The following is a 24,815-nucleotide window of genomic DNA, read 5'->3' on the forward strand; positions in this document are numbered from 1 at the left end:
ATTAATTTTGATTCTGAAAATGGACCAGTGGTTTACCACACTCTGAAAAAAATATTTAAGCACGCATTAGAAGAAAAAAGAAAGATTACAAAAGAAGGATCAGAACACACCTCTTAATGTTTACAGTTCTATGTTGGGGGTCTTCTGTGGATCCCAAGAAGGATCTGTTTAATCAGCTACTTTTTCGCCCTTCAATGTTTATTTTAACTTAACTTGAAGACCATGATAACATTTATGTTCCTATGTGAATATGTTGAAGTTCTTAAGAGCTGCTTTTTTGTGGTTTTATTGTGGCATTTCATTTAAAGTGATATCATTTTATATTATGTATGATATTATTTTGAGGCTATTTATTGATTCTGAAAAATACAACCACAAGCTTTATTTTTATTTTTGAACAATTGCCATAAAGTCAGTGCCATTTCCTTTTATTTAGTGAATTGAACTAATGTTATTGTATTAACATTTGAAGTACATGATGTTTACATTAATGTTTTTCTGTTTTATATTGTTGTAGATAACTGACTCTACTTTCCAAAACTATTGTCTTGATGACTAAAATGTCTTTGGAATTTAAAAAATAGATACCTTAATAGTAAAACAACACTATATAGCCATTCCTTCCTGATATGTAACTTAAATAAGTCACCAAGTGTCTTGAAATGTTGTTTTATATTTGTGACTACCTATGTTTCTGTGGCAAGATTTTTAAAGAATTTTTTTTTCATTTGTTTGAGTTTCTTTCTCTTGTTTTTAATATGGCAAAATATTTCAAGGTATATTTTTCCAATATAAGTACGTTGATGTTAAAAGATTGAATGTAATTTGGTTTGGTAATTTTGTATTTGGGAAAAGTAGATCCGCTTTATTTGTCAGGACCATGGATGAACTTTGCCGCACACCAGCCTTTGCCATCCTAGGAAGGCAGTATCCATTCTCAGGACCTAAAGCCTTATTTCCTCCGTACTGGGTAACTGCTTAGCCAAATAGCCACAATCTTATCTTCAAATTATCTTTAATAAGAAAATAGGATAAGGAACTGATTTGACAGTAAGAGACAGCTATGTTTTCATAAAATGTGTAGGCCCATGACCACTGAGAGCATTTTTCATAGTAAAGAAAATTGTGGTTCAGAAATTTCTTATAGGAATTATGGAGTCCTAAAGGAATTTCATTAATCCCAGCATATTCTGTTCTTTTGAGTGAGGGCATGATTGGAAGACTTTTTTGCTCTAGAAGTATGGTTACTCCACGTCATCTAGAACTCCTTTTATAAATCCCTAGTTCCATTATGGAAACTCCCATATCTTAAGATAGGAGGTAATAGGCTGAGAAGATGATGATGGGACTGAGAATATTAGGCACAATGGAAGAGATATTAAAGGAAATCTAGCAGCAAAGCTTTCTTGACTTATCATCATTGTCTTCTATACCATTTCTAGTTCTAGGGCTTTATGGACCCTATCTCATCAGGACCACATAGTTCCAAAGGTTTGCCCTATTAAGATTTTATCATTTTGGGATTATAATGGCTTAAATTTGGTCCAAACAAGAGTACTGTTCTTCAGTTATCAATTGAGCTATGTTATGTAGAATAAGTTGACTTCTTGCCCTAGTTCCTAGCAAAGCAAATTGTCAGGGTTGTAGAAATGTCAGTTATCAACTGGCATTGTAATGAAGACAAGAATTAAAGTGGCATCCAGGAGAAACTACCCCTGACTTCATTGATATTCCAAGGGGGAGGATACTACCTATCTTGAAGACAATTTCAGGGAAAGCTCAATTGAATTACAGTAGTTGAAATATGCCCTCTGACTTTTATGTTACAAATTTACTGTTCTTCAGAAATAATGGTCATTTCCCATATTACTAACTTAGTTGTTGGATGTTAAATTTCTTGAAGGGACATTCCAGTAATTTTTAATGAACTGGATTTGTCTCCATTTGTGTAGACCAAGTCATGCCTGAAATTCCTCATTTTTAAGTGCCTGAAAAGTGGGAAGAACAACCAAAAATAACTTCTGTTTTACTTAAAAGGAGTAGCAAGATTATAGAAGAATAAATTTTTAAATCAAAATGTTGTAAGCCCTATTCTGTCTATACGTAAATATATATATATAGGCAAATGACAACTATGACTCATTTCACAAATTGATCATTTACAAACACAATGTTAATTTCAATTTGAAGAGCAAGTATGGTATGTTCCTGATGCTATTATAGTATTCTGTGGTTAAAAACAGTTGTGAAAATTAGCATATGCCAAGGACTTGAAAGAAATGAATAGCTAAAAGAAATCAGGCTGTAGATAGAGTATTGTATTAATTTTAATAAAAATGGAAAATAGAACCCCAAATAGTAGCAGTGTACTTCTTTAGTCTCCTGATGTTTCCTTTCACAATGAGCATCATGATGACACTGGTAAGCTCAAGATGGCGATGGGAAAGTTGGTAAAACCTTTAAGGGGATACAAAATGATTTGGGATTAAAAAAATTAGCCAAGATAATGGAAACATCCTCGGTCCTAACTGTACCTTTTAAAATATTATCTTAATTGTCAACATAGAGACAATATTTACCCACTATCTACATGACCTTTTTGTTATGTCTGCCTCTAAAGTCACTTCCTCTCATGGGCTTCAATGTACTTATCTGCAAAATAGGGATAGGAGTACAAATAGTAGCTATAAAGTTCAAGGAATCATCAGCTGGAAAGTTTTCAGCTGGGAGGGATATTAAAGATTATCTAGTACAAATATCTTACTTTACAAATGAGAAAACTGAGGCCAGAAAGGTAAATCATTTGCCCAGGGTCATAATAGTAAGCAGCAGCAGAGGGAAAATGACAGAAGTAGGCTTCTTCCATCACATTCAATCATCACCCCATTATACTCCACCAAATGTGAAAATATCTCATTTTTTGACCAAAAGGGGAAAGTTTGTATTTTGTTTGCAAAGGCCTTCAGCATATCCCTTTTGTTGTAACTGATAGAACTTTCTCCTTTTCCTGGGGTGATTATTGAGCTATACTTCCAGAATTTGCGGTTGCCTCTATGACAAACCACCTCTATTTTAAACATTCCAATCAAGAATCCATTCAATGACTGCTTATCTCTGCTGTTAGCTTAGCTCAAAAGCACTAACAGCTCTGCTGCTGATATTTTTAGTCCTATCGAGATTGGCCTTGAGAAACAGTCTGTAAATTTTGGATTAGTTTCACTATAAAACATGAACTACCATTCACTCTTTTACACAAATACCACAAGCCAATTTAGACATAATTTCTCCATTTTCTTATTAAGTAGAGAATGCTTATAGATAAGCTCTGGTCCTATTCTATTTCAAACTAGTCCTAAGTTGTTTTAAGATATTTTTCTCTTGAGTTGTCCATGCTGTCTCCTTTTAAAACTCACTGGGAGCTTTGTGAGTACATTGCAAATAGCCTGTCTTCTGTACCTTCAGCTCCCTTACAATCTCTCTGTGTACCATCATTCCTAAACAATTCTGAGCAAAAAGCTTAGTTATGGAATTCATTCAAAATGAGAGTGTACAGAATCTTTTTTTGTGTCTGTTCCAAATTAGCTAGCAATAATAAAGTTTGAATGCAGATAAGCTCAAGAATGTAGTTTAAATGTCCTTAATGCTTTATCGGTAAATTGGCAGAAGATTAGTTCTGTAGTAGAAGGAAGTTAAGTAGCCATTCACAATGCTAGATGGCTGACCATTATTTACTGATAAAAATGGCAGGAGAAGAATTCAGCCAATCATAAGCTTTCTTATTTACAGTGCTGATTATATTTTAATTGTGCTTTTATGGATGAGCTGATCTCTGATTAGCTGAAATACACACAGTAAGACTGATTTATAAGCAATCACAATGGAGCAATTATTCATAATGGTCCTGTGGTCAACCTTCTTTCCACTATGCTAACATCCATTAAAACAACATGATTGAATCTATTTCAGCCATTTTAGAGAGGTAAAAATAGAGTCCCTCTAAGAGAATAGTGTCATAAGATACCTTTCATTGAAAATGAAAAGTTTCATATATCCTTTGGAATTTACATAGCAATAAAAAACCATTATCTTATGCTCCATTCTACTGGCATTCTTTCTTAATTAAATGCTTTCTTTTAGGAAAGATGATTTACTCAGGGAATCCGAGGAGGGAAGAATTATTTTATACAAACTCCACAACAGTTTCTTTACAAAGAATATACCAACACAAGGTATTGTAACTGATAGTTCCTATTAGGGGGTCACAGAATCGCAGAATTTCAGAGTTGAAAGAGTTCTTACATGGTCATTTAATCCAAACCTGAAAGAGAATCCCTTCTCTACAAGATAGCTGACAACTGATCATCCAGCTTTTGCCAGAAATTCTCCAGTGAGATAAAACCACTCTCCACTAAGGCAGTTCATTCTATTTTTGGATAGCCCTAATTGCAGAATTACTGAGTTTGAAAGTTGGAAGAGGTCTTAGCAGCCATCTAGGGTAAATCCTATCCAAGTTGAGCTCCCACTTTAACAGACCCACAAGTAACTATCCAAGAATCTCAAGTGACAGGTAACTTACCACCTCTAGAGGAAGCCCATTCTATTTTTGAAAAGCTCTAATTGATAGGAAGTTTTTCCTTATAGCCAGCCTAAATTTTCCTTTTTTGTTTTTAAATCACTGCTACCTTATTGCTCTCTGCCCTCTGAAGTTAAGCAGAAAAAAAATTTTCATTCCCCTTTCATGTGGTACTCCTTCAAGGTACTTGAATATATCTATCCTGTCTGTCTCTTGTCTTTCAGGCTATATAGTTCTCTTTATTTTCATCTGAATTCATGACTTAGATCCAGGATCCTTCACAATCCTACTTGCCTTTTGAACTCCTCTGTCAAATTGCTTGTTGCCTTCTTAAACTGTGGCACCCAGAACTCAGGACAGTGTTCCACATGGGGTCTGACTATGGCCTGGAATATAGAGCTCTCAACATAGCCCAAAGTTGCATTTTCTTTTTTGATTCAACTAGATTCAATCCAGTGTTCTGGCCTGTCATGATCTCTTTGGAACCTAATATATGTAATCTCTGTAATCATTCCCAGTTTTCTGTCATTTGCACATTTTTTTATTCATATAATTATTTTTTTTTTTGAAAACCTAAACAGCACAGAGCCAAGCACGGGTAATTGTGATATTCCACCAGTCCTCCTTCCAAATTAACATGAAAATGTTTAGTGGATTACTCTTGAGTTTCTTCATTCAACCAGGACTGAATCCATCTAATTGTATTATCATCATCCAGTCTATATCTTTCCACAAGAATATGAAACACTGTCAAAAGCTTTGCCAAAATCTAAGTAAATGATATCTCTAGCATTCTTCCAGTCTACCAATCTAGGAAACTTGTTACTTAAAAAATTGGAGAAAATCATATAATACTTCTGAGAGGATCTACTACAAATGTGTTTGTTACAGAATGTCAACTGGGCCTTCACTGCTGTTAGGCAATCCTGATCCCTCCCATATCAACCACTGTCGCTCTTTTCATACCAGCTCTTTCAAATCTTTTCCTTTCTTCATAAGCCTCCCAAGGTTCCCCTATTCTCTCTTCTTTACTTGACCAAATTATCCCATTCCTTACTGTCTCCTACAACAGATTATCAATCCCTCCATCATCCCCATTCTCAATTATTTTCAGTCTCTACCTCTCTGCAACCTCATCTCCTACTGCCTACAAGCACAAAAATCCTCATTTGATCCTTCTATCCTCACTAATTGTCATCTTCTATCTCTTCTGCCCTTTGTAGCTAAACTCCCCAAAAAGGCTATTTATAACAGGTACCTTTACTAACTCTTTCTCTTGATCCATTACAATCCAGCTTCCAACTTTATTATTCCACCAAAGCTGTTCTCTCCAAAGTTGGAGAGAACTGTTAAATCATTCTATTTTCATATGCCCTTCAAGGAGACATATAGCAGCAAAACAATAGCATGTCCAGATGATGGGAATCTTCTGGGCCCAAAACATTACTTCTCTTCCTTGTCTAATGGATAAGAGTAAATATATTTTTGACCTTGTCTGGGTACTCTTAGGGACACCATTTTATTGTGATTGTGGAGCTCTTTGTCCCCTAGGCTGTTGTGTTGTGTTAATTTCTTTTGCCTGCCTTTTTTAGGATCATCTTTTCCATGACCAATTTCATTTCTTGCTTCTAGGAGTGTATCTATCTCAACACTTTCCTTTTCCTCCTTTCTCCTTCCAACCCAATTCTAATTCAATACTAAGATTTTTTAAATTTGGCAATCAGATTACCAAAGTGATTAGGATTAGACTCTTAGAAGAGTCTTGTCCTTAAAAAAAATCAACCTAGACTTGACTGCTCAGGATCTTTTTGCTTCAACAATTAGACAAACACTGTGCTAGACAAGAGGGGATTAGCCAAAGTTTAAGTAATACTCAGATTTCCATGTCCTTATGGAGTCTCGATAAGAGCTATTGTAGTTGTTTACAATGTTCTATATAAACATTCTCCATAAAACTGCAGTATACTGTACTTTCCCTAATTTTAACAGTGAAAAATTGCTGAAATTAGTAACTTTAGATTGACCTAGGTTAGTCAGCCCAAAACCTTCTCAATTCTGAATCCAAATTAATTATAGTCAAAACCTTGTCAATGGAAGAAAGGCAGTCTGAGATCAGAAATGAAAAAATTCAATCTAAAATCAATATCTTAGGAATGATTAATTGATTCAAAGATTTATTCACTAATATAGCTCTTCACTTAACATGAGAATGTAAACACCATGAAAAGGTGTTCTAAGAAATTTCTTAATGCATTTCTTACATGTTGCTTTCAGTAGAGAAATAAGTTGGGATATTTATTGAGAGTTTTATAATCTTCTCCTCAGGTATTTTGATTTAGTCTTAGGAAATTTAGATACATTTTTTTTTCCTTTTCTAAATACTAATTCTGCATGTTACATTATGAACCAAAGTGTCTTTAAGTAATCTTGCACTAGGTATTAAATATCCAGATTTTTTATTTGCTACTGAGACTTTAAGATGCTATGTATGAGAAAAAAGAAAATCTGTTCTTTTGCAGATGCCACCAAACATGCTCCTCAATTCTCTCTCTAAATATTACTAGTTAGAAGTAAAACATTTTTCCTAGCTTCTGACTAATGCTTGTATTTTGTGTTGGTTTTTTTTTTTTTTGGGGGGGGGGCCACCACCCATTCAAAATACAAAATAATTCACCAGATGTTTGTTTTCTATATTTAAAGGTTAAAAAGAAATTTGTTGGTCACAGCCACATAATAAGCCACATGCTTATTTTTGTTCACGGATTTCTTTATTTGGCAAATGGCTTTTATTAACTGCTAATTATAAGACGTAAAAATTTAGATTTTTAACCTACAGTTTTATTGAAAGCTTTCTGTTCATTTAACTTAAATTTTTAAAAGAGACTTACTCTTGTTGGAGGTTCCAGTTAGAATAGTCTACAAATTCTTAGACATAAAAAAGGTTAGATATGATATGATACCTAATGATTAGAGGGCCAGCCCTGTATCTAGGAACATCTAGGTTCTAGGCTTATCTTTGAGATATAGTGTTTTCTAATTGTGAACAAGTCACTTAATGTCTTGATTCCAAGCAACTCTCTAAAACCATAACTTATGAAGAAGTCGCCTATCTGAATCAGTGTCCACAGAGAATTCTTCCAGTAAAATCACAGTTTCTAACCAAAGGTGGGAAACATTATGCCCAACAGTTATGGCTCGTGAGAAATTCCCTTGCGTCAAATAAACCCTCTAATAAGGAAATGTGGAGTGACATTTTGGTAAATATTAAGCAAGAGATTATAAACTTCTTTTAATCCATATAAATAAACCAAATTCTTTCTTTGTGGAGCCACATAAATCAGGGTTCATGAAACCAAATGGGATGAAAAAGATGATCATTATTTTTATGTTTTTTAATTGACTAAGGGGAAACGTCTTCAGGAGCTAGCCCTGTGGCACATATTTTTCTACACTGGTTTGGGGGAGAGGAAGCAATCTGAAAGAATCTCTTGAAATGCATAATCCTTTGCTCCTATCTTCACAGAATCATAGAATTTCAGTCCTAGAAGGGATCTTAGTGATCATCTAATCTAAACCATGTCAGAAAAAAGACTTCCCTCTTCAACATGCCTCCAAAGTAGTCATCCAGACTTTATGTGAAGACCTTCAATGGGGGGAATGGGGTAAAATCATTACATATTTAATCATGAACAAGTTATCTATGAGACTTTTATCACTCTTTCAAGATGCAAACATCCACCTGAAAAGCCCTTATCTTCCTTTACACAGACATATGAAAGAGACCAGAGAGAGTTAAGTCAAATCTGAGAAGATTAATGAAATGCAATTTCAAAAGTTCTTGGAGTTTTGAAAGATAAGTGGTGGTGAAAATATCTTTAAATGTGTGAATTAGCAAGAACAAGGAATGAGAGTTTCTTATGGATATCTGAGTGGCTTACAAGAAGACAAAATGGTGGGTAGATATATGAGAGAAACATCTCAGAAACGAGACAAGAAATGGGACAAGTGAGGAAAGAAGTTATCATAATAGGGTGAAAAGTAAGGGAAGGGGGGGGAGGATTACATATAATACAAAATCAAAAACAACTACCTTAACTAACTAACCTTGGGTTAAGAGAGAAGAGATCTCATTTGTATTTTATGGAATCATGAGATTTTAAAGTAGGAATCTGGGAAGTTATCTGGTCGTACTCATAGCCAAAGCTTGAATACCATCTACAGAGTTCTTGACAGCCATAGAGCTTTCCACTTGAAGCTCTCCAGTGACAGGAAACTTGCCATCTTTCAAAATAGCACATGATATTTTTGCAATAATTTCGGAAAAGTTCTTCCTGACACATAGTAAGTGTTTAATAAATGCTCACTTTATCAAAAAATCTGCCTCCCCTTGATTTCTAATCATTGGTTCTAGGTTTCTGATGTCCAGAACAGAACACAATAAATCGCATCATTTTACCTATAACTCTTTAGGTAAGGTGTTCTTAACCTGGGGCCTGTGAATTTGTTTTTTGTTAAAATACCTTGGTATCTATTTATTTTGTAACCCCATGTATTTAATTTTTTTTGCATTTAGAAATCTTATTTTTAGGAGTCTCTGGGTTTCATCATATTGCTAAAGAGATCCATAATCATGAAAAATCCAGTGAAGAATCCCTGATTTTGTAATTTGAAGGTGGTGATAATATGAACATGCTTTATATCCCCTATTCCCAAGTATTCACTTTTTCAGCTAAACATCTCTAGTATCCTCAGCTGATTCTCCTACCACATGATTTCTAATTTCCTAATTGTTTTAAAGATATGTTTATTACTTTAGTTAAGATGGTCAGAGTTAGATAATTCAGTGGATGCATGGTGAAGTTTTGCTCCTTTTTTTTCCTTCCACCTGTGAACACAGAAAGAAAAGTAATACTGAAAAAAAAATCTTTGCAGAAAATTACTCTGACAAAAATCTCATTTTGAGAATATTCAGGGGAAATGATTCGAATTTATAAGAGCCATTCCCAAACTGGCAAAGAGATAGATCCCAAGCTATCAATAGCCATATGAAAAAATGTTTTAAATCCCTAAAAGTTCAAGAAATGCACATTTAAACAACTCTGAGATTGGTATCTCATTCCGTTCATCAGATTGGCAAAATTGACAAAAATGGAAAACGACAGGTGCTGAAGAGGGTGTGGGAAAGCAGGTCATTCAAGGCACTATTCCTGAAACTGAACTGGTCCAGTCATTCTAAAAAGTAATTTGGAACTATTCCCAAAAAGCTACTAAAAATATGCATAGCCTTTGACCCAGTGATACTTTTTCTAGATCTACATATACTCCAAATATATCAAATATGTTAAACATGTAATATATCAACATATAATTATGTATTCTATATCACATATATCATTTAATATAATCAAAAACTGAACAAATATAGTATTTGAATAAGACGGAATATCACTACACTGAAAGGAAGGATGAAAGGGATGGTTTTTGAGAAACCTGATATTTGTATTGAAACAGACTTAGAAGTTCTGATCAACAGAATGATCAACCACAGTTCCAAAGGACTCAAGATGCTACTTACCTCTAGAGAACTGATCAGTTTAGAATACAGACTGAGACATTGGGGGTGGGGGGATAGAGGAAGGGGCATGACCAGCATTTGTTTGCTTGACTGTATATGTTTAGAGCTTGTTTTGTTTTTCTTGTTTTCTCAGGAGGAGAAAAAAATGCAGACCTTAAAATAAAGTAAAATAAATCTTAAAAAAAAGTAACAGTTACCTAAAAAAAGTAGGGAATTGGGTTGGGATTCCATTTTATAGCGGATATGAGAAAAAAGAAAAATTCTACCTCCCCAGCTGAGTCTGAGAAGCCTATCAGGGTTCTTCTAAACTTCAAGCTTTGGTATCTGGTCCTGCCGTTACACTGTTATTGCCAGTCTCCGTGGAGATGCATCCCAACCCTATTCTAGAACCCTAGATCATGACAGGGCCACTTGGTAGAGAGAATTGACTTCTAGGTATGTCATGGAGGCTTTGGGGAAGGTACTCTCCTGTCCAGTGTGTTTGGATCTATTCACCCCACCTGTTCTTGTCCTTTCCTGTTCTCACAACTTCTGCAAACAGTGCCTGGAGCAAATCCTTCTCTGCCAGAATTGCACCCACGTGAATGGGCAGTTTTGCTGTCCAGTGTGCAGGAAAGTAAGATCCACCTTTTTCTGAACTACTTTTAACTTTAAGCTAATTTTCTCACTCATATTTAATACAACAGGGAGCCCAAGACAGCGTAAAGGTGATACTGTTCTTTTTGTAAAGTTGCTAGAAACCAAAAATGTCATTCCCACTTAAGTGGAGACATGGTACTTGGAGAAGTAGCTCTGTGAGTTTGTTAGCTTGTGAATGATGTTTATTAAGTACTCAGATGTGTGGTTACCAGGCCTCGGAGTACAATGTTCTCCTCTAACCCAGAAAGTGGGTGTAAAAGACTAAGCGGACTGAGTCATGCTGAGACCAATAATTTCCATCAGCCACACCTTGGTAGAGAGATGAGAGCAGCTGTGGGTCTCTGTGCCAACTAACTACTGTTTCTTTCCCTGCTTTATAAGGATTTGGAAAATAGATTCACACTGGAATATTGGAGATAAGGAGTTACGGCTGCAGAGATTAAGAATGGAGTTTGGAAATTAAATTGCATATGGCAATGAAGATGAGCAATATGATTTTCCCAATGGAAAAAAAACATACAACATAAAATAGATTTACTGAGCATAAAATAATGTAATAACTTATTAGATTTACTACCTATGTTCTATAGTATAAAGTTTGTCTAAATCATGTTTTCCTTGGAATCTATTTCCCTAAATCCTAAACTTCCAAAATATTTACATCTATCTCCTAGAATGACCCAATATATGGAATCTGTCATTCTATGCCATTATTATTCAGCCAAAAATCTTGAAGGCAGAGTTGGTGGGGGAAGGGGATTGGCAGCCATATTGCTTATTCATAAGTCTCCTTTTTATATTTATATATGTGTGTATAATATATATATTATATATACTAATATATTTATTAAGTACAATAGCCCAGGAGATGGAGACTAATAGAACCTACTAGTCTCCATCTCCTGGGTTATTGTACTTAATAAATACTTCATTCATTCAATAAATACTTAATTTTTCTTCTATCAAACAAAAAACAGTTCTCTTTCTCCTATTTGATACTGTAACCTCATAATTCCTTGACTTCCTCAAAGTATCTTGCATAATGAATGGCATGTAGCAAGCTGTGTTGTTTGAACTCCAGGTACCTTTATCCCTACTCATCTGCTGACAGTGTCATTAAAACTACTTCACTTAGGTCTCAATCTCTGGCCATAACCTCCCTCACCAAATTCTTCTATCTCTCTAGTCCAGCAAATTTCTTTACCACTTTCTCAGCCATCTTACAAAATACCTAGCTGTCAATATAGTACACATGGAATAGGAAGAAAGTTCTTTTCAGCAACCTGAATAGACAGACCAATTTTTTAATTAAAAAATTATAAAGTATATGGACAGAATTCGTGCATTCATTCAATTTTATATAGTACAGCAAGGGGTCCTCATATAACCTTAAAAATGTTTTAGGACAAATAAAAAAATCAGTACTTAACATACAGACAACAAACACCATTCAGAGAGTCTTATAATGATAGATTTGGGAAGGACTATTTTGGATATAATTATGTCCAATTCCCTCATTTTAAAAGAAAAAGTGGAGGGACAAAATGGGGAGACAACTTGACTAAGGTCACATAGTATGAAGTAGTACTGGGAATCAAATTCCACAAATATTTTGATTCCTAGGCTGGTGATCAATTTCTACACCACATCACTTTTCCAGCAGCTGATAAAATAGAGTTACTTGAGGGAAAGATGCTGCAGTGCTGTGATGTATAATTTCAATAGCATTTGTTTTCTGAAGTGTTTAGGCATTCTAAAAGATGAAGAATGCAGGTACATTTTTCTATCTTGTCCATATTGTGTTTGAATTTTTCAAGAAGAGATGTAGTAGAGCAAACTCATGATGTTTTTTGTGTTTTAGGTCATATATTTGAGAGGAAGGGGGACAAATGGATTGCAGAGGAACATTCTGGCAGAAAACATACTGGAAAAATTTAAAGATGAACTGGAGACTATCCATGCCAAGGAGCAAAACCAGCTTGCTCAAATGTGTGAAAAACATGGAGAAATTATGAATCTGGTATCATCTTACGTTTTCCTTTTACACAGCTGCCCAACTAATCAATCTTTAACCGGTAATTTTACTAATTTCAAAGAGGTCTGATATTTGCCAGGAATTATAGGAGAATTGGACTTTCCCAAATAAACTAATTCTCCATTTTCTACTTTTTAAGTAGATCCCAGTATTTATAAGAGAAACCCATCCTTCAAGTTCCAGTTTGAATACTACCTCCTCCTTTAATCCTCTCCTTAATCACCACCATCAGAAATGATCCATGCTTCCTCCAAACTCCCAATGTGGTGCTCAGAATTTCAGAATAGGATAGGATCCTAAAATCATCTTGAATTTCCATTTCCCATATGAGGAAATAAACCCAGAGAGAGTAAATAACTTGCCCAATTTTCATATGTAGTCATGACAAAACTGATTTTAAGACTAAATGTTTTTACTCCCATTTTGGCTCTTTTCCCAGCCTTCCTAACTTATTAGACAATGCCTTATATTGATTTCTTATATACACCCTAATTTCTATCTTAGAGTAGAAGAGACTCCTATACTAGAGAGCAGAGGACAACTTTTATTTTTTTAATATCTTCAGCATTTAGCACAAAGTCTTTATATAATAGTAAATATTTATTAAATGAATGAATGTACCTGAAAAGCTTTGCTACTGAAAGAAGTTGAAGAAATATTTATAAATAATTATCAGAGCCAGGCACAGTGGCCAAAGTTTATGATTCCTGCTACTATGCTGGTGAGTCACTTGAATATGGAGGTTTTGAGCTGCAGAAAATATAAAGCCTGTTATGTGTCCACATTGAATCCAGCATGAATATGATGAATTCTCTGAAGCAGAGAGCTACAAGGCTGCCTGAGGAGGAGCAAATCAGCTCAGGTCAGGGAAAAAAGGAACAGGCTAAAGTTTCTGTAAAGCTTCTGTGTAGATCAGTACTAGGATTCGCTTGTGATGTCTCAAAGGAGGAAAGAGGGAGGAAAGGAATGAGGGAGGAAGTCAGACAAATGGAGAAATATCAGAGCCTTCTGGTCCCCTTAAAGATACATTTGAACATAATAAAAAGTTTAACTAAATCCTTTCAACTTCCAAAGACAAAATTATCCAAGATAAATGGCTCAGGAGTACTAGTCTACTTAGGAAAAGTAAAAAAGTTAACAGAGAAACCATAGTTACTAAAGAATTGTTATTAATAAGAACTTCCTATGTCTTTCTCCTCAGGCCACAGCATAATACAACCTAATATGTCAGTACTAAGGCACATGATAAAAACAAAGTTCTATAACTGCAAAGAAGGAAGAGAAAGAAATCTGTATAGCTGGAGTAGTTGAGAAAGGTTTCATGGAGAAGAAAGATTTAAATTGGCTTTTGATGGACAAGATTTAAGAGATGGAAGATCAGAGGGGCTATTTAAGTAGAGGGAACAGAATGAGGATAAAAATGAGACATTGATGGAAATGGATGATGAATATATAGCTAGGGCTTATGAAAAGATTAAGGAGATGGAATTTTAACTCAGAATAGACACTAGGCTTTGGATACCTCAGGCAAACTTTGAAAATGTGGGTCCCCACCCACTGTTTCTTGTCCACTAAAAGCTTTGAGACATTATTGTACACACTTGATTTATCATAAGATAAAATGCTATATGCCAGAGAGGAATTTTCCAGTATTAAAAACATGTGCATGTATAAAAATTAATTGCATAGTGTCCCTCATTGTTTCCCCAGTTCCTTCACATTCTGTGTATTAGGCAGCTACATACCTGGCTTGCCCCTAACCCCTGCTTGGTTATGACTGAATGAAGCACAAGATTCACTATGCGGATAATATGTACATGGAAGCTCAAAAGTGTTTACAAAAAAAATTTTTTTTTAAGTAGGATTGAAAAGGTAGAGTGGGGTTAAATTATGGTGGGTCTGCTTGGAAAGCTACAAAGATGTTCAAACTGTAGCATTCAGAGCTGGAAAAGACCTTAAAGACCTCGAATTCAGTCCCTTTATTTTGTAGAGAAGGAAATTGAGAGCCAGGTAAGTTGTGTTCTTCCCAAGGTCACTCAAGTAGTTAAAAGCTAGGATTCAAACCCAGATTCTTTGCTTCCAAAATCAGTATTTTTTCCTGACCTTATGAGCCACAGGAAGTTGTTATGGGATTTAATTCAATTCAACACATATATTTGTATCACAATGAAGAGCACTGTAGTTTGAGGAAATAGTGATAGGAAGATGAAAAAGGCATAGTACCTATACTCAGAAACCTTATAAACTATTAATATCTTAAGCAGAGTAGAATAAAAATGAGTAGTAGCATGGGATTGAATCAATAATGAGAATACTCTCTGAAGTGCCAGAGTGAAGAATTGAGCAAAATATTTGTTTTCTAAATATTACATTTGCCATTCTTGTAGTCAGTAACTAAATATTCATGTTCCTGACTTAAAACCACCACCCAAGTTGGCCACCTAAGTACATCTACAGCCTTTCCCTGGAAGCAGAAGCCAAGATATTTCTATTGTAATAACTGGGAAATCACAAAATCTGCTTTTCTTCTCTGTTCCTAACACTTAGCATAGTGTTTGGCACATATTAGTCTTTAATTAATCTTGTTGATTGATTGATTGACTCCCATTACATATAGTAAGTACATCCATGGCTCTTTAGAACAAAAACTTGGCAAGGAAAGAGAACTCTGAGCAAATCAAACTGTACCTTAAGCCAGTAGTTCTTTGTCAATTAGTCTTTATACAGTTAGTTTCAGGTCATTTGCCTGTGCCCTGATTTAGCAAATGTAAAAAAAAATAATAAATTTATAAATGACTTTATTGTGTTTCATAGTATATGATAAGTTGACATAGGGATGATTATTTTCATTTTATACATATAAAATGTGAAGTTCTGAAAGGATGGCATATGTAAGGTCATTTAGCCAGTGGGAGATCAAGAACTCTAACTTGGGATTTCCTTATTCTAAGTCCATTATATGTTGTTGATATAATAACCCCAAATGTTTTGCAGCAACATGATGGCAGTTAATATGTCATAGTAAGTGGCAAGTAGGACAAGAAGGCCAGTTAGAAAAAGTGTAGCTTGGGGGTAAAAGAGTAAAATAATTGGCCTTACAATCACACTTTTATATTAAAGTATATTTTGTAAGAATATATGTTATTACATATACATGTTATTACATTTCTACATATACAGTTTTGTTTAGATACCATTTCTCCCCTAAAATCAATTATAAGATTTTTTCCAATCAGTTTCATGTTTAAAAACAAAGAAACAAAACAGTATAAATTGGTTGCTTAGAATTTTGAATGCATTCTCTCATAGATATGCCTTAAAACGGTGGTTCTCAAGCCATTAGCCAGGGTTTCTGAAGGAAAGTCAAGTTATTGTAAAGGGTATATACAGTTAATCAAATGATTCACTACAGTAAACAATCGTCTCCCCCCCAAAAAAGAAAATGCTGACCTTAGTCCATTATGATAAAGACAACTAAGGCTGTCTTGTCTCAAGTCAAGCTAGCAAATACCATTTACTTTCTGTTCTTTTTTCAAAAAATAAAAGCTTATTGATATCTTTTGTTTTTCCATCACTTAAATTTCTCAGTTCTTTCCCCCTCCTCCTTCCCAGAGAGCCATCACACATAACAAAAAGAATGTCTTTTTAAAGAAAAAGAAGAAGATTAAAAATAATCAGCAAAATCAATACATCAAAAAAGTCCAAACATACACTCAATGTTACATATTTTTGGACCTCTAATCTCTGCAAATGACTGGTAAAAGTTACCTACTCATAGTTCTTTGGGGCCATGCTAGGGTTTTGTTTTGTTTTTTTCCTTTCTGCAACATTCACTTTCAATTGTTTTATTCCTGTTCTTTTCATTAACATGTAGCTACATATATTGGGTTTTTTTGGTTTTACTTATTTCAGTCTGTATCAGTTTATTTAAGTCTATCTATGCTTCTCTGTCTTCATCATATTCATGGGTTCTTGAAACACTGTAACATAAGTGCCACAATTATTTATCCATTCCTCAATCAATAGGCACCTACTTAAGTTTCCTGTTCTTTGTTACCACAAAAAGTGCTGCTATAAATACTTAGATTTCAGGGAAGAAAGTTCAGGGAAATTTCTTCTTACTGATATCCTCCTTGAGTGATATATACCTACTAGTGCAATCTCTCCATTCTCAGGGAAATTGTGTTTAGCCTTAATGCTTTCATTTAAATGTGTTATTACTTAAATCAGCTTCAAAAATATAATAACACTGATTTCCCAAGACAAAGGCAGAGAATACCCATTGATTATCAAACTGAGGACTGATTTTTGGCAACATTTTGTAGGCAGATAAAGGAGTAGAGACAAAATCAAGAGCCAATTCATCTTCAGCCTCCCCCTTGGACCCTTATTTTAGAGCTGAGTTCTAAAGGCCCCCAAACAGCTGCAACTCTTAAGCAAGAAGGAAGATGCTGAATTTGAAATGTTTTCTTTTTGAGTGATGGGGCCTCAGAAATACCTGTACATATTTTAGGGTATTAGTCTTTAAGGTAAAGAAATTAAATTGAATCTATCATTTTATACTTGATTCTATGTTGTAATCGATTCCATTTTGTGTTATTGCCTTACTTTGTATGATTGCTCAAGCCACATTTCTTTGTCTCAGCCTATGAGCTAAGTTTAGAAGTTCAGTTCTCCTGTTACTCACTGTTGCAGTCTTGCCTTAAGAAAATTTGTTATCTTTGAGGAATACAGGTGCCCACCAGAAGTTTGGTCTAGTGTCTTTACATCACAAAGCTACCCTTCAAGGATGTCTGATTTGTTATCCAAAGAAGCTTGGTCCACGATCTCTCTTCTTACAGACAGATTCAAAAAATGAACATTTCTTAATCACTGGAGGAAAGGAGGGAGTTGTTGCCAGACCCTCATGCCCAGTTTTCAACCAATTGTGTTGTCCTTATTTCCACATGCTGCCAGTCATGTTATCAATTATATTTTTTCCCTCACCTTTCAGTTCTGTGTTCTGTGTTTATAAAAAGGAGCCTCCTTCTCTGGATCATTGACCTAATTGAGGTAGCCATTTGACCCACTTTGTTAACAGTTCATACTCTGCTAATAAACTGATAAAACTCAGAATTCTGCACCTCAGTTTGTTAGTTCCATAAAGAAAAAGTTAGCACTCCCTCAGGCCAAAACTATAGTTCATGCTGACTATATCTCTTGTAAAGAACCTTGCAGATTTGCCTCTTTGGTCTAAGATCTTAACCAGAAATACTGGTGGTCAATAAGAACAATGAAGAATAAAGGAATGAGGGTAGAAAACATAAGACTTGCGACTAAAAGGCAGTGGTCATTTACCAGCACATCTGTAGTAGCCTCTTTAATTGCTTCTGGGGTAAGGTGGTATTCTGATTTGGCTTGGATGGTTTGGGGTTTTGTTCATGTGATAAGTAGATTTACTGAGAAATGTCCTGCAAGACACTCAATGTTCTTTTAACTAACCATAGCGATATAGACACCCTATGAGGTGACTAATTATGCTTTGTAATTCCCTGTGTATGAATCAAGCTGTAATAAGCTTAGAAACCAAAGGTTAGTGAAAATAAAAATATCCATCTCCCTATCCTCCCCAATCCAAATTCATGGAATTGGTGAAATTGATTCATAGATAGAGCCCTAGACACTTATTACCAAATATTGACATAAGGGTTGGGGAAGATATATGGCTTAAATTCACATTTTAATAGTTATCCTATAGAATGGCAGCCATGTTAAACTTGTGTTCTGAACCAAAATGTTTTTTATCAAGTTTTTGACCTTACAAACGGCTTTCTTCCCAATATCCTGAGCAAGTATTCATCAAGGGATTATTATTCCCATTACACGAATGTGTATGAAGAAGCTGAGGCCCACAGAGGCTAAATGGTTTGTCTATATAGGCCCATAGCTGGTAGGGGGCAAAGCTGGGATGCAAACCTTGATCTTCTAATTCCCAAACCAGTGATCTTTCACCCACTTCACAAGTCTTGGCAGGCCTCCATATTTCCTGTTCAGTAACATTCATAGTATATGGTACACAGGAAAACCTCATCTCAGGGTCAAACTGTCTCCCATTCACTGATGGAATCTTTTAAGGGGAAACGGACTCTGACTCAGAGATGAATCAAGGATTTGACGGCAGTTTCTTTTCTCAAAATCTCAGATGTGCCTGAATGACGATGAACCAATATGTGGAATCTGTAAACTCTTTGGTGACCATAAACCTCACAGGATTGCAAAAATTTCAGAAGCATATTCAGCAAGGAAAATTACTTTTGCTGAGGATATACAGCTGGTACTTCAGAAATCTGAAAGCACAACTCAAGCAACAGAGGTAGGGGACTATGTGACTTGTTCCCCTGAGCTCACAGACACAGCCAGATCACATTTTGTTCAAGTTTAAACAAGTATTCTAGTTGGGGCACGGAGGTGAAGGGAGAGGGAGGAGGGCCAAACCTAAGGAAAGAATAACATAGCATAGGCTATGCAAATTGTTGGGGTTTTTTGTTTGTTTGTTTTTTTTTGGTAGAGAATGGTTTTTATTTTTATTTTTTTATAAAGCTTTTTATTTTCAAGACATATGTACAGATAATTTGACAACATCGACCCTTGCATAGCCTTGTGTTTCAGATTTTCTCTTCCTTCCTCCCCTACATGGCAAGCAATTGAATATATGTTAAATATATGTGAAATCCAATATGTGTAAACATATTTATACAATTTTCTTGCTGCACAAGAGAAATCAGATCCAAAAAAGAAAGTAAATGAGTCAGAAAACAAAATGCAAGTGAACAACAACAAAAAGAGTGAGAATATTTATGTTGTGATGTACTTTCAGTTCCCACAGTTCTCTCTCTGGGTGTAGATGGCTCTCTTCATCACAAGATCATTGAAACTGGTATCAATCATCTCATTCTTAGAGTCACATTCATCAGAATCCATAGTCGTATAATATTGTCACATACAATGATCTCCTGGTTCTGCTCATTTCACTTAGCAGCAAATTGTTTTTCATCAGGTTGATCTAAAATGTGTCATTTTTATGTACAAAAGACCATGGTTTGTAGAAAAAGCTATAGACAACTCTTGATTAATTCTCCAGTGAGTTATGCTATTTCAAGTCCAAATTATTAGCCACATCTCAAGCTTCCATGTAGGTTTTTTTTTCCCTTGTTAGCCATGTTCAATGCAAATCTGGAAAGCATATATTGATAACCAAAGAAAATGATCAAAGTTATAAATCTCTATGGAGAACTATGTTGTCATCTGGCAATAGACACTGTGGGTTTAAACTTTCATCCTAAACATAACAAAGCACATCTTTAGATAATAATTTGTGCCTAATGTATCTAATTTGATCCCCATAACCCTGTGAAGTACAACAGTAAATACTTCTATTTAACAGATGAGGAAAGTGAGGCATAGGGAATTAAATCAATTTGTCCAATACGACACAATTAGAATATGGCAGAACTGTGGTCTTATACTAGGTGTTTGGATGCTAAAGTCAATTACCTACCTCTATCCCCAAGTGAATTTGCCTCAGGGACAAGAATTTCTATTTACAGTTCTGTGGTAGTCAGGATTTGAAATTGGGATTCCTGACTGCAAATCTGGACTTCTCTCTATACTAGTTGTTGTTTAGTCATTCAGTAGTGTTCAACTCTGCATGACCATGTGGGCCATGCTGTCCATGGGGTTTTCTTGGCAAAAATACTGGAATACTTTTCCATTTCTTTCTCCAGTGGATTAAGGCAACAGGGTTAAGTGATTTGCCCAGGGTCACACAGCTAGTGAGTGTCTAAGGCCACATTTGAACTCGTTTTCCTGACTCTAGGCCTAGGACTCTGTCCACTGACCACTGACCACTTAACACTCTAGTGTCCTCTCCTAAATGACAAAATGCATAATTCAGTCAAACCAAAGACATGTGAGTATATTTACTTGTACTATACCAAAAATTATGAAGATATTTTGAAACTTGGGAATAAGTAAAGCCAGGCATTCTTCTTCATGTCAGACTGTCCAGTGAAGACTGTCCTAATTCTGAAAGTTTGTGACTGCCTTTTTTTTTCCTATCTTTTTTTTTTTTACCCAGTAGCATTTCATTTTTCCAAATACATCTAGTTTCCAACATTCATTTTTGTAAGACTTTTGTGTTCCAAATTTCTTCTTCCTCTCCTCCTCTCCAAGATAGCAAACAGCAAATCTGATATAGGTTAAGCATGTGCAATCCTTTTAAATATATTTCATAGTTGTCATGTTGCACAAGTAAAATCAGACCAAAAGGGAAAAAAGAAACACGAGAAAGAAAAATCAAACAAAAAAGGTGAAATATATTGAGATTTATTATATGAATATGCACAACATTATTTTACACACATATATTAAATTGTATCATTACAGTGTCAATTAGAAAGGACTTAGGACATAAAATTTTGTCACCATTGGAAAGGATCCAGAACACAGGATGCTCAGTGTTAGAAAACCTTCAATTCTAACCAAAAAGCTTTGAATTTCATGAGCAATAGAAACCCTAAAGGGTTTTGTTTAGAAGAATGACATAGCCAGGTCTATTCTGGAAATAGTTTGAAGGTTAAACTGGCGCGCGTGTGTGTGTGTGTGTGTGTGTGTGTGTGTGTGTGTATGGTTCATCTCCTGAATGTTCACCAAATGCTCAGCATAAACTTCCAATGTTGAACCAACCAGAACATTGTTCTATAGTCTCATGCTCCAGAGCTGTTAGGTTAGAATGATTATTTCAGATAAATGAGCAAACCACCAACTATATTTCTGTACTGCCTCCTGGGGTTCTAGTTCTCATATATATATCTATTGAGCCTGCTGCATTGTGGAGTTACATCTCTAGCTGGAGAGATAGACTGCAATTCTAGCAATTTCCATGAATAGAAAAGAGATTTTTTTTTTTTAGATGTTATTTTATATCCGTGGGAAGCCCCTAGGTGGCTTCCCACAACCCACAATAGAATTACAGGACTTTGAGACGGCAGTGATTTTTGAGATTTTGTCCAACCCCAGCTCATTTTAGAGAAAATCAAGTCAGGGAAAAATGGGTCCTTTTCAAGATCATCAATAGCAGAGCTGATTTCTTCCTAGGTCCTTTGGTTTTAAATCCAGTGATCCAGCCATCACACCATGCTGCTTTGGACCCAATCCCCCAGTTTCCTCCATTTTATAGATAAGGATACATGACCCAGAATGGGCAGTGACCTTAACTAAACCAACATTTAATAAAGTTCTACTCTAGGCTGATGATAAAGACAAAAACAAGAGACCCTGACCTCAAGGAACTTTTCTTTTCTACTGCAGGAACAATAGATAAGTAAAGGTAAATGTAAAGTAATTCTAATGAAGAAGCACTAACATCTTTAGCTTAGGAGGTGGCATCTGGGCTGAGCCTTGAAGATAAAAACTTTAAGCAGTAGAGATGAGGTGGAGACATGGGAGAGTCGGACTCTCAGGTTCCATGGAGTTATCCTTGATTCCTCCTCCTTCTTCACCCCATGTAACCAATCAGTGTCTAAGTCATTTCTATTTCCATGACACTTCTCCAATCTAACTCCTTGAATCTACTCCCAGAGCTGCCAACTTCATTCAAGTCCTTATTTTTCACTTAAGATTATTGCAATGGTCTCTTAATTGACTTCCCAGACTGTCTACTTGTGATTTTCCTTAATCATGCCACTTTCCTACTTAATAAACTCCAGTGGCTCCCTATTGCCTCTAGGATAAAATATAAATGAGTAAAATCTTCTATTTATCTTTTAATGTCCTTTACAACTTAAACACATTCTTTCTAGTTTCATTATTACTTCCCTTCCCTGCATGCACTCTAAGGTCCAGCCAAACTAGCCTCCCTGTTCCTCCCACTTGGCTCTCCATTACCCTCCTCCACCCTCGTCTTTCCACTGACTATTCTCCATGTCTGAAGTGCACACCTTCCTCACTTCCCTGTTAGAATACCTAGCATTCTTCAAAATTCAGCTCAAGTGACCAACCCTTATGAGAAGTTTTGTGATCTCTCCAGCTGCTAAAATTTCCCCTCCCCCAACATGATCCAGTATTCATATTGTAGGTACTTATATATGTGCATGGATTTTCCCCAATAAAATGTTTCTTTGAAGGAGCAACTGCCATTTTTGTTTTTTAATCCCCTAATACCTAACACAGTAACCAGCATATAGAAGGGCTTGATAAGGACTTAACTGTCAACTGATCCAACAACTAGTTCTAATTATTAGGACCAAGGCTGAATTCAAGTCTATAGATTTTAAATCCAGCATTTTTTTCATCTTGTGCTCTGATACTTGCTACATGTGTGATCATTTTATTTTTTTTCTTAGGTGTCCTTTTTCCTATCTAAAAAATGAAGATATCAGTAGATGATCAGCTCTGGGTCCACTATGAATTGCTCCCAAATCTAAACAGGAATAATATTTCCTTCCCCATTCTCTCCCCCCACACACATACAATAAAGGATTCAAAACTAGAATAGAACATAGAACTCATAGCTCATATTTAAGTAAAGCTTTAATTTTGGAAAAGTTTATATAGATTTGGTTTTGTCTTCACAAGAACCTTACTAGATTTGTGCTATAATCATCCACATTTTACAGACAAGGAAACTGTGCCTGAGAGATGTTTGCCCTGGATCACAAAGTCTGAAATGGGATTCAAAGTTATGTCTTCTTCACATGTTTAGCAAGCACTTTATCCAAGATGATATTTTTTCTCCCCCAATCTTAAGTCAAGGATTCTTAACCTAGGATCTGTATGCTTTAAAAAAAAAAAAAAAAGATAACTATACTTCAATATATTTTATTTCCTTCGTAATACTATGTAATTTATTCCATGTATTTAAAAAACATTATTTTGAGAAGGGGTCCAGCAGACTTCAGACACACACAAAAAGTTAAGATCTCCTCCCATCTACTTTAACCTTCATTTAACAAATAAACCAAGGACACAGATAAGTGAATTTACCAAGAATATATAAGAACATACTTTATCAAACACAAAGAACAGAGCCTCAAAATTAGAACTCAGATCCTCTGCCTCTCTGAGGTCAGACAAACAGATCTCAACAGCAGTAATATTCTCCATGTCCATAACTCAGTACCTGAATACTGTATTCCTCACATGTTTGCTGATTAGGACAAAGAGATGTGGAAGTGACTCACTAAAAAAGTATATATGCCATTTTGACAGGAAACAGAAAAACTGATCAGCGAGCTCATTACCAGCACAGCAGACACTCGAGCTATGATCGACACTATTGGAAGCAGCCTATTAAATGGTATCAAATTTAGGATTGCCACTCTGAAAAAGAAATTAGACAATGAACATTCTACCAAGTTAGAGAAATTACAGCTTGTTGCCAGGGAACTTCAAGCCCCCAGACAGCTTTATCAACAGATGAAAACTCTTCTGGAGCAACATCTGAACGCAGTGCAATTCCTTCATGAAGATAAAAAGCTCAGGACAGAAATGGAGAGACTTATGGAAGGCAACTCTCTCCCAAAAGTGCCAATAAAAGATAACATTTCCATTAGGCACTATTTTCAAGAGCTCATAAAAGGCATGAACATCACTGATTTTGTTCTTTCTAAAACAGACCAGGTATTGGTGAATACTGCCGAACTGTGTGAAGCCTGGAGATCAGGGTGTCCAACACAAAGCACTTTGTCGGGAGATATACCAGATGAGATTTTCTGCAAGACTGTGCTGGGTTTGTTTCGAAAACCTAATGAAAAGGAGCTTAGCCTTCCTCGAAACCCATCCTGTTCAGCTTGTAGTCCATCTACTCCCATTAGCTCCCCACAAGAAAGTGATGCTGGGTCAAAAGAGTCAACAGTATAAGGCAATATTTAGTGCATGAAGATGAATGCTGTTTCTATCACTGCAAATGCAGTCAGAAAGACACAACTACATTAAAAAAAAAAAGGACTCTTCAA

At 35.5% G+C, this 24,815-nt stretch overlaps 2 protein-coding genes and 1 long non-coding RNA gene across 6 annotated transcripts in view; 2 read left to right on the forward strand and 1 right to left on the reverse strand.

Annotated features, from left to right (window-relative positions):
* Nucleotides 1-2,346, forward strand: part of PTPDC1 (protein tyrosine phosphatase domain containing 1) — a 69,694-nt gene extending 67,348 nt beyond the window's left edge. For all 4 annotated transcript variants that reach the window (XM_074283661.1, XM_074283662.1, XM_074283660.1 and 1 more), the window contains one exon: nucleotides 1-2,346. In XM_074283661.1, the coding sequence (XP_074139762.1) occupies nucleotides 1-117 (117 nt within the window). In that variant the 3' untranslated portion in view covers nucleotides 118-2,346.
* On the reverse strand, nucleotides 2,310-10,497 carry LOC141551715 (uncharacterized). Its single transcript, XR_012484940.1, has 3 exons — nucleotides 10,415-10,497; nucleotides 9,385-9,458; nucleotides 2,310-2,457 (listed from the first exon to the last, which is right to left on the reverse strand). It is a non-coding gene; the product is annotated as an uncharacterized LOC141551715 (long non-coding RNA).
* Nucleotides 9,411-24,815, forward strand: LOC141551714 (E3 ubiquitin-protein ligase TRIM63-like). The gene is made up of 4 exons (XM_074283663.1): nucleotides 9,411-10,764; nucleotides 12,649-12,807; nucleotides 19,004-19,174; nucleotides 24,070-24,815. Exons 1-4 carry the CDS (start codon nucleotides 10,591-10,593, stop codon nucleotides 24,718-24,720), a joined length of 1,155 nt encoding a protein of 384 aa, XP_074139764.1. The 5' UTR covers nucleotides 9,411-10,590; the 3' UTR covers nucleotides 24,721-24,815.

This window comes from Sminthopsis crassicaudata, chromosome 1 (genome assembly GCF_048593235.1).
Source record: "Sminthopsis crassicaudata isolate SCR6 chromosome 1, ASM4859323v1, whole genome shotgun sequence".
Lineage (NCBI taxonomy): Eukaryota > Metazoa > Chordata > Mammalia > Dasyuromorphia > Dasyuridae > Sminthopsis > Sminthopsis crassicaudata.